This window comes from Theropithecus gelada, chromosome 1, assembly GCF_003255815.1.
Source record: "Theropithecus gelada isolate Dixy chromosome 1, Tgel_1.0, whole genome shotgun sequence".
Classification (NCBI taxonomy): domain Eukaryota; kingdom Metazoa; phylum Chordata; class Mammalia; order Primates; family Cercopithecidae; genus Theropithecus; species Theropithecus gelada.
The window spans coordinates 214,655,767-214,670,849 of NC_037668.1; the positions used below are offsets into that span (position 1 = coordinate 214,655,767).

The window sequence follows — 15,083 nt, forward strand, 5'->3', positions numbered from 1 at the left end:
CATATATATTTTCTATTTTCTTGGTAAGCTTTGGTACATTGTGTTTTTCTTTCTTTCTTTCCTGTTTTTTTTTTTGTTTTTTTTTTTCCTTTTGGTCCATTTCATCTAGGCCCTCAAATTTCTGGGCATAGAGTTGTTTAGAATATTTCATTATTATGCTTTTAGTGTTCACAGAATCAGTAGATATAGACCCTTTTATATTTCTGATATTAGTAATTTGTGTCTTCTCCTTTTATTCCTTAGTTAACTTGGCTAGAGGTTTATTGACTTTATTGGTTTTTTCAAAAAAACAAGTTTTGATTATGTTGATTTTCTCTATATTCTCTTGCCATTCTCATTGATGTCTGCTTTAATTTTCATCATTTCTTCTCTTCTGCTTACTTTGGATTTAACTTGTTCTCCTATTCCTAGATTCCAAATGTGGAAGTTTAGATTACTCATTTTAGATCTTTCTTTCTTCTAGTACATATACTCAATGATATAAATTTCCCTCTAAGCACTGCTTTCACTGGATCCTGAAAATTTTGATGAAGTATATTTTTATTTTAAATTAGTTTGAAATATTTTTATGTTTCTCTTGAGACTGCTTCTATGACCCACGTGTTATGTAGAAGTGTGTTGTTTAATCTACTAGTATTTTGAGATATTCTAGGTGTTTTGATTTCTAGTTTTATATCATTTTGGTCTGAGAACATACTTTGTGTGATTTCTATTCTTCTAAATTTGTTAAGGTGTGTGTTTTGACCCAGAGTGCAATCTCTTCTCCTGTGTGCTGCATGGAGGCTTGAGAAGAACGTGTATTCTGCTGCTGTTGATGAAGTGTTCTATGGACGTCAGTCATATCCAGTTGATTGATGGTGTACTTCAGTTAAACCTTGTTCTTAGTTCCTTACTGATTTTCTGCCCGCTTGAACTGTAAATTACTGATAGAGGGGTACTAAAGTCTCAGAATATACTAGCGTATTTATCCATTTCTCCTTGCACTTCTTTCAGTGTTTGCCTCATACTTTGATGCTCTGTTGTTAAATGCATAGACATTAACTATTATTATGTCCTTATGAAGAATTGATCCTTTTGTCATTATGTAATCTTCTTCTTTACCTCTGATAATTTTCCTTGCTCTGAGGTTGGGTTTGTCTGAAATTAATCTATCTACTCCAGCTTTCTTTTGATCAGTGTTAGCATTTAACTTCATATTTAATGGATTGGTACACACACACAGGCACACACATGCGCACGCACACACACATATACACACACTTGCTTTGCCAGGCTATTCTATACAAATTTATTTGAAGAAAAAAAGATATATAGGGACATTTATGGGACTATAAGCAAGATAGAAAGACAAGAGACCTTCCAAACAGATAACAAATCCTCTTTCACTCTCTATGCCTTGCTGTAACAAACTGTCCTTGTCTCAGGGTTTACCTATCACCTTTAGGTTAATGAGTTTCAGAATCAATTCTATATCCCAAAACACCCCTCAAATTTTGGTCTCATGTCTACAACTATTGACAAGATCTCTCTCCATCTGAATGTCATGTCATCACACTCAGCATGCCCTAAAACAAACTCACTGTTCCAAATCTGCTACGAACCCTTAGCAAAATCCTTTGCAAATTTCATATGTCCACCATTTTCTCAACTACTCAGACTCAATATTTTGCATTAAGTTGCGTGCTACAAAATGTTAGCTTTAGGATAGGGAATTGAAGACAGACTCTCTGCTCTTCAAGAAATCATGGTCTGACAGACGTTAAAACAAGTGTTCTGGTCAGTGTCAACGAAAATGCTACAAAATGCTGATTACATATAGGTTTTAAAAAGCATAAGTAAATCAACTATTCTCACTACTTTGTGATTAGGATTTGCTTAAATTGAATTCAGGAAGAATTCAATGATTATTGTTTCTATATTGAATATTCTGATGAAGTATATTTCCATTTCTCTGCTTAAGCCTTTTTATCCATGACGTCTTTGTTGAATGCTTGGCATGCATTCAACCCTAAACTAACAGGCTTAGGAAGCAAAGAAGGTGATCTAATTGTTGTTTCAGGAAAGAACTCTGAAAATTATGAATCTCATTCTCTATCCAGTGATTGCCTTTTCTCCATTCTATTTCTGGCTCATGACTTCTAATCTATACTTGAATTTATCATTTGCATCATTAGAAGTTGGCAATGACCTTTAGATAGCTTTGAGTATTAGGAAGCTTTTATATTGAGATTTTATTTTCCAGTCATTTTCACAGTAGTCATACAGAACCCAATGTGTGGTAAACTAATAAACTTTATTCCAAGTCTGCTTAGTAACATTTCAAAGTAGGAAGACACTTTCCATGGGACTTCGCATTCCTAGGGTCACTAATCTTATTAATAATTTCACAATTTTTTTTGTTCTTGCTTTTTTTAGTTTGCCTCCTTACCGCCCATCCATTCACATCTTAACTCCAGCTCGTCCACGTTCTTTTTAAAGTATGGTGTAGAGGATGGGGCACAAAATGCTAAAATTGAGTTTCTTCAGAACTTTGACAACTAGAAGTTTCACTCCAATTTAGCTAGATGTTAAAATCCTGTTAATACAGGCTACTGATGCATTATTCTTTGTGTGTGTGTATGTGTGGGGCTTCATTAAATTATTGAAGCATTAAATACACAAGTCAACTCAAATAGTATATTATCTTTGTCCTGCTACAATCCGGTGTATTTCTCCCACTATATTCTTCAGTAGTTAGTTTCTGGCAATTCTGTCTGGAGTCCTTAGTAAGTGAAGAGTCCTTTTTAGTGTTATGACCTTAATTTATTTTTCTGGAGTGAACGCTGACATACTTAGGAGGCTAACTTTATTTTATAGAGACATTAAGTACTAGAATGATTATTCTGTGTCAATCTGACCTAAAAATGACCTCATGGTGTTTTGAAAGGTAAAAAATCATATTATGTATATTTTCTACACTCTAGGTAAAATGCACATAATATATCATATTTCACATTAAACTGACTTTAAGTATATTTTAAAGATTCTGAACTGTTATTTCAAATTTCCCTTTCCCCACTACATTTCTGGCTAATGGCTTCCAATCCATTCTTGAGGTTGGAATAATAAATGCTCGTGTCAAATCAAATCAAATAAAAGTATTCAAAAGGTAAGGTAGCATATCACCTTTACTTGAATTAAAAGCTTCATAAGGATCAGCTGTTATCTGTTATATTTTTTATTGAGAGGTATAATAGCAGAACTGTGAAAGGGAAAGCAAAATGAAAAACATTCAACAAAAATACTGTTAGGATAACTTCATTTCTGGCTTTTGAAAATAAAGATACTTTATATATTTATGAAGGCAAATCGATTCAGGAAAATATAATTACATAACTTAAAAGTCTTTCAGTTAGATCGTGTCACAGATCTGTGACATTTAAGTATAGAGCTTTTTATTCTAATGGGAATATCAATCTCAAGACTTTTAAAATTGATAGTGATTACTTCATATTTTTTCAATTAACCTTCTGAAAAACCATAACAAAAATAAGACCCTACTTTCTTATCTCTTTTTTGTACTAATAATTTCTGTAAACTAAATATGTGTGTATGTGTTTGTTTGTGTGTGTATTTTAGAGACAGGGTTTCACTCTGTTACCCAGGCTGGAGTGCAATGGCATGATATAGCTCACTGCACCCTCAAACTCCCGGCCACAAGGAATCCTCTTAGCCTCAGCCTCCTGAGTAGCTAGGATTATAGGCATGCACCATCATACCTGGCTAATGTTTTGTAGAGATGGAATCTCACTATGTTGCCCAGGCTTAAATATAGTTTATATATTAAAAAAATTTTAGGCCAGGCGTGGTGGCTCATGCCTGTGATCCCAGCACTCTGGGAGGCTGAGGTGGGAGGATCCCCTGAGGCCAGGAGTTCAAGACCAGCCTGGCCAACACAGTAAAACCCCGTCTCTACTAAAAATATAAAAAATTAGCCGGGCATGGTGGCACACACCTGTGATTCCAGCTATTCAGGAGGCTGAGGCAAGACAATTGCTTGAACCTGGGAGGTGAAGGTTGCAGTGAGGCAAGATTGCACCACTGCACTCCAGCCTGGGTGACAGAGCAAGATTCTGTCTTTAAAAAATAAATAAATAAAAACAAAAATAAAAAATAAAAATTTAGATGCTTCTTGAAATAATAACATATGTAGGTTGTTACACAAGATCATCATAACTAAACATTGAAGATAGGACTTACCAGGCAGCCCTGTTGGCAATGGCCCTCTAGGGTGTATATGGTATAAACATGCCTGGCAGGGGCATTCTACACATGTTAGTTGGATTTCCCTAGGTCGGGGGTGTGTGGCCTATAATGTATGAAAGATGCCCTGAACTCTGGACTTTTAAAAACATCAAAAAACATACGAAAACCATGATAAAATACAAAAGGATACCTATAAATACAACCATTTTGCAAAAAGCAAAAGGATATATGAAAACCATGAGTAAAATATAATAAGACACCTATAAACACAGCTATATCCTATGTGGACTATTGCGTTCCAACTATTTATTCTTTCTTTTTGCAGGATAGATATATAAAATCAGGATCTCATTCTTGCTGGAGCTACTTTCTCTGCCTGGATCCACACCACTCTTTAGTTCCAGGCCTGGCTCTCCCACTGCTAGCTCTGAACCTTAGCAAGTCCTATAAATAACATGAGCATCTGTATCTCCCTTCAGAAAACAAATAGTGCAGTCATACTCACCCTGCTGTGTTAATGACTACGTTCATAAAATGCGACACTGGACTACGGGTTTTAGTAATCAAGGAGTGTGTTTTAGTCCACTTTTTATGCCTGGCCTTAATATAATATCTGGCACATATTGATACAGAATAAAAGGTATCATTACGTGATAATTTTCCATATGTATCGACATGTATCCCATGATCCATGTTCCATATTATGGGAAGGGTGGCAATGCCCTGTTTCATGAGTTTCAGATTCAACCTTTGAAGGAAACATGTTTTAGCCATTGCATTGGCAGACGGCTCCAGGACTTACATATTTAAATAACAAAAATGTTGGGGGTAAAAGCATTCCCCACACAGTTCAAAAAGTTCCATAGGTGGGCAAAGGAACAATCCCTTTGAAGAGGAAAGTCAACCCAGTCTGACTTATTTCAGGTAAACAGTTTGATAAAGACCAAGAAAGGCTGCTTTGTTCTAAGTCTTGCATTCCTGCACCTAGAGGACAGATTCTACATTCCAGAATAAAGGCTTAAATAAAAATGCAAACATACAGGAAATAAAAGAGTTAAAAAATAAAGGGTACTAAGAGAGAGGGCTCATAGATGAGCAATTAACACCACGGTGACCACATCAGCCTTAAGTCAAGGTCAGCCTATTTCATGCAAAGTATCCCTAAATGGAAGAGTGGAAAGATAAGGCTGGAGGAAAAGGAGATGACTATGGGAGTGGTCTTCGGAGTTATTCTGGTTGGGACCTCAGAACCAAAGACAAAGGTTGTGATGCTCCTTGATTGTACTCTGCGAGATTCACAGATGTCATTAAAACCATGAAGTATAGGAGCTGCATCTACATTTTCTGTTTCCATATTCCATTTTTTTCTCTATCCTTTTTTGTGCTACTCTCTGTTTCTGTTCACGAAGGAAGCTGAAAATTTATTGTCTTTCACCTGTCAAGTGAGATTGCTAAAGTGATTTGCCAGCTGCTTTTACCCAGGTGATCTCATTTAATGTTCAATCAATAGTGCAAGGTAGGTAGATATATTTCCATTTTCTAAGTGAGACTGCTACATCTCAGAAAGGGCAAATCCCTGTGCACGGTGGGCCTCATAAATAACGGAGTCAGGTCTGTCTGATTCCCAAGCCCAGCTGCTTCTCACTCTGCCCAGGTCTCCCTATTCCCTTTTCTACTGGTCATTGGCTGACATAATAAAACTGGAAGTGTACATAATAGGACAGTCTCTGAGATATGGACATCTTCTGGTGAGGGGCGGTATGCAATATTAGGCCCCAGGCCATACCAGATTAAGCCTCTGGACAGTTTGAGATACTCTCTGGTATTTTCCTACACATGGTCTAGGATTCTAGGTTGCTCAGGTGGCAATAATTTGGTGTTAACATGCAAGGCCTAGCTTCCTAGCTTCACAGATCCTGTCTAGAAGACACTTAAATGTTACAGTGAATACTACAAGGTACAGAGAGTCTTTCATTACAGCCACAGACAGGACAGACTATGAAGAAGAAACTGAGCTATAGAAATACCTATTCACTTTAACTCTGGGATATAGGATTTAGGGTCTAAATATATTAGGATTGATTATGACAACTGCAGAATTCATTTCTAGGGACAAATGTAAAAGTGTAGACATTCTTAGAAAGTATCACAATATTGCTGTTTTCCCCTATGCCACTCTTTCTTCAGGGGGCCTAGTTACCTTAGAAAGTTGTTGTCATTGCTTAGCTAACACTACAGCCAGCGAATAGAGATAGAGCTTATGTGTTTGGCTGAGAAAATAGCATTAGGAGCTCTCTTAGGAGAACCTTTCTTTTAATGTCCCTGTCATCATCATCTTTGTCTATTAACTCAGAGTAAGGACCCAAAAGACTAAAAACAAGATAAACACCAGCACCTGTATGGCAGACACAGCCTTTGGACAAGTGTCAGCATTTCACGAGTGCCTGAGATCACTTCCAAATGTTTAAATTTTAAAAATGCCAAGAGGGATTACCTCTAAAGTAATACAGGAAGTTATAATATAAGAAAAAGAAACGGTTGAAGGTAGGATTGGTTTAGGTAAATGCCATTCTCAGAGGCTCATGACAACCCAAAGCTCTATTTTCCTCTAGAAAATAAGTGATGGCAGCCAGGTGCGGTGGCTCACACCTGTCATCCCAGCACTTTGGAAGGCTGAGGCAGGCAGATCACAAGGTCAGGAGATCAAGACCATCCTTGCTAACACAGTGAAACCCTGTCTCTACTAAAAATACAAAAGATTAACCAGGCGTGGTGGCGGGCGCCTGTAGTCCCAGCTACTCAGGAGGCTGAGGCAGGAGAATGGTGTGAACCCGGGAGGCGGAGCTTGAAGTGAGCCAAGATCGCGCCACTGCACTCCAGCCTGGGTGACAGAGTGAGACTCCGTCTCAAAAAAAAAAAAAAAAAAAAAAAATCAACAAGGGAGATGGAACCAGTGGCTTCTGGGTGGTTTCTGCCTCCAGATCCTCCTTGGGATGACTTTCTAGTTGGAAGCCTAGTGAAGGGTGTGGTGAGGCCTCTTGGATAACACTCATACGTGCTGCTTGCTGGTGGGAGACAGGAAAGACTAGCGCCTGGCTTGCACTGGATAGAGGGAAAGACAACTGGGATCAGATTCTGCCTCCAACAGAAGCACACAGAGGCCTCAGGCAGTGGAGCAGGGGAGTGTCTGAGGTGGACTCATTTGTCATCTCTGCTAGCGCGGGTCTCAGAGCATGAAATAGATGTGGGCAGTGCAGGGGAGCGGGCATGGTGTGAGTCCTCTTGGGTTGCCAGGAGGAACCAGGCCATGGAAGCTAAACGAGACTAGAGATGAGCCACCAGATGTCCAGGGGACAAAGTGGATAAGCATAGGAACATAACGCATTGACTGGTTTCTAGAGGTTGCTTAAAACAAACCAAAAAAATAAAAATCCTACTTAATGTCCTTCCAATAGCTATGCACCTGACCTCAAAATCCTTTTTCTTCATGAACAATAAAACTCACACTGAATTTTTCAGTAGCAAAACCAGTTAATTCTCAATTCTAATCTTTTCAGAATTCAAAAGAGAGAACAAATTCAATATATCATTTAACAATTGCATTGCTATCTGAAGCTGAAATATGTACATATATAAACAAACCTTTGGAGACTTTCTCTTTTGGTTTGATTCTGAAGGTAGTTGAAGAGAAAATTGTAAGGTATTCTTATCAATCTTATTTGTCTTTCATGCTATGAACCTATTATTTATTCTAAGAATACTTATATAAATATTATTCTCTACTGCCTTGTCTGTATTTAAATAAATCTACAGAAGAAAACGATATAGCATCAAAATAGAAGGAAATACATGAGGTTGTCTTATGGTTGCTGGTAACCACTGTTTAATTTCATCCATACAGTTTTCTGGTATTAATTAAGGATATTCATTAATGTTACTCTGAGGCACATAGTTTAACATTAATAAGGAAGAAGCCCAGCTAAGTTATTACATAGAGATCCAATATCGTGTCATTAAAAATGCGGGCTGATTTGAATTTGAGCCACAGGAAATGTTAGACTGTGAAAGTCAACAACCAAAGCAGGCTACTAATAGGTTTTAAGAAAAAATCAGGCTGGGCATGGTGGCTTATCCCTGTAATCCCAGAACTTTGGGAGGCTGAGGCAGGCAGATTACTTGAGCTCAGGAGTTCGAGACCAGCCTGGGCACCATGGTGAAACTCCATCTCTATCAAAAATACAAAAAATTAGCCAGGCTTGGTGGCACATGCCTGTTGTCCCAACTACAGGGGAGGCTGAGGTGGGAGGACAGCTTGAACTGGGAGGCAGAGGTTACAGTGAGCCAAGATCACACCATTGCACTCCAGCCACAGAGACAGATCCCATAAAAAAAAAGAGAGTGAGAGTGAGAAAGAAAGAAAGAAAGAAAGAAAGAAAGAAAGAAAGAAAGAAAGAGAAAGAAAGANAGAAAGAAAGAAAGAAAGAAAGAAAGAAAGAAAGAAAGAAAGAAAGAAAGAAAGGAAGAAAGAAAGAAAGAAAGAAAAAAAGAGAAAGAAAGAGAGGGGAGGGAAGGAAGGAAGGAAGGAAGGAAGGAAGGAAGGGAGGGAGGGAAGGAAAATTAGGGCAGGAATAACATCTTGACTTGCACTTTTACTATAAAGCTAGAAAAATGTAAACAATAAAACATGAAAAACTGTTTTGTTGCAGTGGTTTTTCTTTCAAATGTATACAGAAGCATTAGATACCTCAAATAGCAAGAGAGTAAGCAAGCGTTATCATGGTGGGAAAATGCGTGGTTTTATAAATTAAATCTGATGCTACTGAGGTCTGGTCATCCTACACAAAAGTGGTGATCTTTTCTTAATGAATTCACCAAGATACCCTGGGGAGTGCAAGGGGTCACTCCAGGCTTTCCCTTACTTTGGTAAGGCTCCGCTCTCTTCCCACAGAGAAGACGGATTCAAGATGAGAGCGTGACGCTTGCTTACCACAGGCCTGTGCACATCCCAGAATGCTCTCTCTTGGCTGTCAAGGATCTTCCTTTCAATCTTGTCTCTCTTCTTGTCCACTCTGTCAACACGGTAACAATGGATAACATTTAGTATTAATTGTAGTGCCTCTCTGGACAAAAAGGTCACAACTTGAACAAATCTTCCAAAAGACTCACAAGGACTCACTTTGCTTGTGCTTCTGCTTGCATGAAAATGAACTCCCACTTCCGGGCAAACGCTCTCTGCAGCCTGGCCAGGCTCTCCTGAAAAACATACCCCACGTGAGGACATTCAGTGCTCTTCTTCACTGCTCTCTTCTAGCTTGGTTACCACTTGTATTTGTCAAGGAAACAAACAGAGAGTTTCTAAAGCCCTAAGTGTACTGTGGTTCTCAATGACAAGCCATGCTCCCTGAATTCAGCTCATCTTCATATTGTCAGTCTTGGAGGAAGCAGAAAAACCTGTTACAAATATCAATTTTTTGAATTACTGACTTCGGAGAACAGGACTAAAAATCCAATATGTATCTGCAAAATACTAAAATTACCTGGTACATAAGGAGGTGCTCCAGATGAACCCATTGGAATTTTCTGTACACACTTTATAGAGGAACAGAACAGCAATACATTCCTACTACGCATGCAATCAGCCTATTCAGTTCCTCACAATACATGTAACACCCTGGCGGCCCACAACCTATTCCTACACAGTGCTTTGAATTCAGTAAATCTAACATAGCAACCATCTGCACAAATGACAGCAGATGACTTTTATCTGCTGATGATCACCGTCAGCAGATAAAATTTTGGCAAAACCCACTCTTTCCCAGGGTAAATGGTCTTTAATCCTCAGAGTTTGGATATCTTCACTATGTAGGATGTATCTGACATTTTGACAGTTAAGTCGATTTTAGAAAATAAGATATGCTTCCCTCTTATACTTTGAGTTTATGTATTTAGAGTTTTGCCACACGCAATGTGAATGAAGAGAGGAAGTAAGTAAACAGGAATTCATGAGCCCACTGTGATGCCAGATCCCTGGAAATCTGACCCTTCAGATCCATGAATGAGGCTGTGCGCGGTGGCTCACGCCTGTAATCCCAGCACTTTTAGGAGGCTGAGGCAGGTGGATCACCTGAGGTCAGGAGTTCAAGACCAGCCTGGCCAACATGGTGAAACCCAGTCTCTACTAAAAATATAAAAATTAGCTGCCAGGTGTGGTGGCTCATGCCTGTAATCCCCGCACTTTGGGAGGCCGAGGCAGGCGGATCACGAGGTCAGGAGATCGAGACCATTCTGGCTAACATGGTGAAACCCCGTCTCTACTAAAAATACAAAAATTAGCCAGGCGTGGTGGTGGGTACCTGTAATCCCAGTTACTCGGGAGGCTGAGGCAGGAGAATGGCGTGAACCCAGGAGGTGGAGCTTGCAGTGAGCCGAGATCGCGCCACTGCACTACAGCCTGGGTGACAGAGCGAGACTCCATCTCAAAAAAAAAAAAAAAAAAATTAGCTGGGCGTGGTGTCGCACACCTGTAATCCCAGCTATTCCAGAGGCTGAAGCAGGAGAATCACTTGAACCTGGGAGGCAGAGGTTGCAGTGAGCCAAGATCGTGCCACTACACTGCAACCTGGGTGACAAGAGTGAAACTCCATCTCAAAAGAAAAGAAAAGAAAAAAGATCCATGAATGGAGAGTTAACAGCCTGCCCAGAAAAGACTGTGGGCCTTACTGCTGTGCATCCTATGACTGTCCTTGCCAGAAGGTCCTTGGTACTTACAGCCTCATAGTCTGCGAGCTCCAGTCGTGCCTTGTTTTGCATTGTTCTCTTGCAGAGGTAAACGGCTGAAAAAAAAAAAATCAATCATTTCTTGCCTGCTTATCAACACCATGGCACTATAAGTAAAAGTACAACATTACAAATCAAGACGATCGCACTTTTTTCCCAAGTTGTAATTTTTGATCATTTTCTTAGACAAAAAATAATTCTGTAATAACATTATTACTGAAATTCAAGCATCATGGTATTTATGGTATCCTAATACATATGCTAAGAAACTTGGTAACTTTTTTTTTTTTAGAGATAGTCTTATTCTGTCACCCAGGCTGAAGCAAGTGTAGTGGTAAGAGCCTTGTTCATTGCAGCCACAAACTCCTAGGCTCAATCGATCCTTTTGCCTCAGCCTCCCGAGTAGCTGGGACTATAGGCATGAGACACCAAACTAGCTAATTTTATTATTATTATTATTATTATTATTTGTAAAGAGGCTTCTTGCTTTGTTGCCCAGGCTGGTCTTCAACTCCTGGGCTCAAGTGATCCTTCCACCTCGGCCTCTCAAAGTGCTGAGATTATAGGCATGAGCCATAATCATTTAAACATTTTTATTAAATGGTCATCACAGTTTTTAGCATCTTCAACAAATAAGAGGAGAAAATAAAACCTTTTAAAAGGGTCACCAAATGAACTTAAAAATCTATATATACAAGTAAAATCATTTTGCAAAAAGGAAATTATGAATTATTGGCACATTCAATGATGTCCAGATTCTACTGTCAACTGAAACAATCTGTTCATGTACACTGAAGACTTCTCGGCATCTTCTTTGCTTCATTTCACAAGAGTCCATCTTTCATTGTTTGGTTACTAGGAGGAGGACATAACATCTTACCTACCTTCCACAGTATTTCCATTTTCCTGAGGAGTCAATGGCCTGGGCTGCCATGAAAAGTCCCTCTGGGCAGCAGATTTATGGGAGAAGGTGGTGACAGCAGTGTTGCAATTGAGCACATTTCTTCAATTATTTCAGGGTATTCTAGTGACTCTCATGACAACCTCAAGGCATTTGCAGCCCTCTGGTAGAGTCCCAATTGCCAGAATATTTTTGTCATTGTTTTTCACTAAATATGCATGATATTTGAGTCTCATGAAACTCAAGATACATTATATCTGTTGTAGATGTTGAGTGAATGCATTGGATGAGGACTGTCAAATATTACTTATTATAAGGCTACCTCGATGAGGTTGCCTTGGAAATATCACCTTTGCACTACATGGTGCCACCCTTAGTTTTGGATAATGACGTCCAGCTGGTATCATTAAGGAAACACACTACACAGAAAATTTGAGACCGGTGCAAACAGGGACACTATTTACTCAATTTCTGTAAGGTTTCCTGTATGAAAGTCAAGATGAAGCAGAGAGCCAACCACAGAATGATGCTGACATTCCTACAAAGGCTAAGAAGCCAGTATACTGTATTAGAACACATCTTTGTATAATCTACCATAATAATTTTATTGTTCTACTAATATTGGTAATTTCTAAAAGTCAGACTTCATAAACAAAAGCGACATGATGTGTTCATTTCCTAATTCGTTATAATTGATGCTTACTCCCAAAGGACCTCTTACTATAGAGGCCACTGTGACTTGAATAAAATATCTAAAATGTTCTAAGCAGTTGTAAAAGAAATGGAAGCGTATGTGAAATACCCCTGAGGGTGTCTCTTCATGAGAGAAAGATCGAATCTTCTTAAATATCTAATTGAATAATTTCAGCTTTCCTGCGGAATTACCTCTAATGAAATTTCAAGCCCCAGCTATGCCCTCCATCAGTCACCCCTCCTGTGTCCTCCTGCATTAGCTTCTCCTTGCTTTACTGGTTCTGTCCATCTAATCTTTATTACTTGCAAAATCAGCTCCCTCTGGGGAAACGTTTCTCACCATTAGACACACTAATGCATTAAAATAAGAGTGGAATGATTTCGTTTTTTACATGACTCCTCACAAAGACATTATGCATCCTGTAATACAGGTGTCCTATGATGTGATTTTTCTTTAATTCCCTAGGAAACAAAATGAAGGTGTGGGCAGACAGTGCCAGGCATAAAGTAATGGTATCACGAATATTTGTTGAATGAGAGAATTAATAAATGAATGAATAGGATATCTTCAGAAGGAGCTGTTTCGGGGTCAAATCAACTTAAGTGATAAAATTTCCCTAAATGTCTACTTGATTCTTTGGTATGAAGAAAGACAGGAAGCGGGGCCTGGTGGCTTATTTCTGTGGTCTTAGCTACATGTGGGAGGCTGAGGAAGGAGGATCATTTGAGACCAGTAGTTCGAGGCTGCAGTGAGCTATGATTGCACCACTGCACTCCAGACTGGGCAACAGAGCAAGACTCTGTCTCTTAAAAAAATAAAATAAAATAAGAAAGAAAGAGGCAAAAGGTACAAGTCTGAGTTAGCAGTGTAGAAAATAATCTGGTAACTGCTGAAGATAGAGCAAATATGCTCTTGACTGGATAGGCCCAGATCTCATCGGTCTAGTCCAGACACAAATGCTGTATGTTGACAGGTAGAGATTATACTTTTTATTCTGTATTAGCAGAGAGTACCAGCATTGGTCAAGAGGTGGATGAGGCAGAAGGTCCAAGTAGATCAAAGAGGATTCCAATTCAGGAAATTTCCCAATTCATTAAAGATTGACAAAATGAATGCACTTATGCATAGTCAAAACTACAGCTCAGGCCGGGCGCATTGGCTCATGCCTGTAATCCCAGCACTTTGGGAGGCCGAGATGGGTGGATCACAAGGTCAGGAGTTCAAGACCAATGTGGCCAAGATGCTGAAACCACATCTCTACTAAAAATACAAAAAACATTAGCCAAGCATGGTGGCGTGCGGCTGTAGTCCCAGCTACTGGGGAAGCTGAGGCAGGAGAATCACTTGAACCCGGGAGGCAGAGGTTGCAGTGAGCCAAGATTGCGCCACTACACTCCAGCCTGGGCGACAGAGCAAGACTCCATTAAAAAAAAAAAAAAAAAAAAAAACTACAGCTAAGGCCAAGTGCTTTTGTGCCAATCCTAATTATTTTGGCACTGAACATGCTCTATATTGTGCTATGTATAGACCTAGGCCCAGATCCAAAAGAGTGAATCTTTTTTAACATAACCCTGAATATTTTCTGCTGTGACAAAATATTGAAAATATCAACTAATGATGCCATTTTGGGGGTTCTATTTAAAATATTTTCTATTATTAAAGATGTAATTTCAATACCAAGTTTAAATATATCTCCCTGCAGTAGTTTGCTGGGTGATCATTAGGAGACAATTTGGAAGACTTGGGAGGTCAAACAAGTAATTTAACAGGAGGCTATGCCACTAAGTGGGAGGAAGTTTGGGGAGGCCGGAAGTGCTACTCTGGCTACAAAAGCTGCATAGATAAGGCATAGATTTTGGCCTAAATGCAACTTAGAACTTAGATGGAAAAGTCAAAGTTTCTGGATCACATCTTTGAGTAGAAGCAGAATAGAGAGTGACTGCTGACATCAGGTCTTCCCCTTTAATTTTATAAAGCTCTAGAGAAGCCGGAGCGGTCTCTCAGACAACACTGATGCCCATGACAAAGGTGTGAAAGCACATCACACAAGTCAGCAAGAAAATCACTAAAACCCCAGTGTCAAAATGTGGAAGGAGTAGGAATATATCATTCACCAAGACTGGAACTACAAAACTCCAATAAATATTTTAAAATTACGCAACTTACAACCCAGGTAATGCAAATTAACTTACATTGTCATGCTATTCTATTTTTTTTTTTTAATCTTTTAATGTTTAGTTTGTGGCTCATTCTTCCCTTGTTCCTGAATTTTAAACAGCCAGGCAGTTTGTACAATCTTCCTTCTCATGCTTGGGTAATTCAAAGAGTCCCAAGTTATCTGAGAGGTGATTGGCTCATGAGGATGGAGCCTTCCTTCATGAGATTCGTGCTCTTATTAACAGACTCGAAGGAGCTGGTTCACCCTTCTACCATGTGAGGACACAGCGAGACGGTGCCGTCTATGAA

At 39.2% G+C, this 15,083-nt stretch overlaps 1 protein-coding gene across 7 annotated transcripts in view; it reads right to left on the reverse strand.

The window, feature by feature from the left end:
• The window catches only part of RGS7 (regulator of G protein signaling 7), a 577,395-nt gene that overhangs the window by 82,769 nt on the left and 479,543 nt on the right, over nt 1-15,083 (reverse strand). For all 7 annotated transcript variants that reach the window (XM_025399630.1, XM_025399608.1, XM_025399600.1 and 4 more), the window contains 3 exons: nt 11,014-11,078; nt 9,422-9,498; nt 9,233-9,314 (listed from right to left, as the gene is read on the reverse strand). In XM_025399630.1, coding sequence (XP_025255415.1) covers nt 9,233-9,314; nt 9,422-9,498; nt 11,014-11,078 — 224 coding nt within the window. The remainder of the gene's footprint in view (nt 1-9,232; nt 9,315-9,421; nt 9,499-11,013; nt 11,079-15,083) is intronic.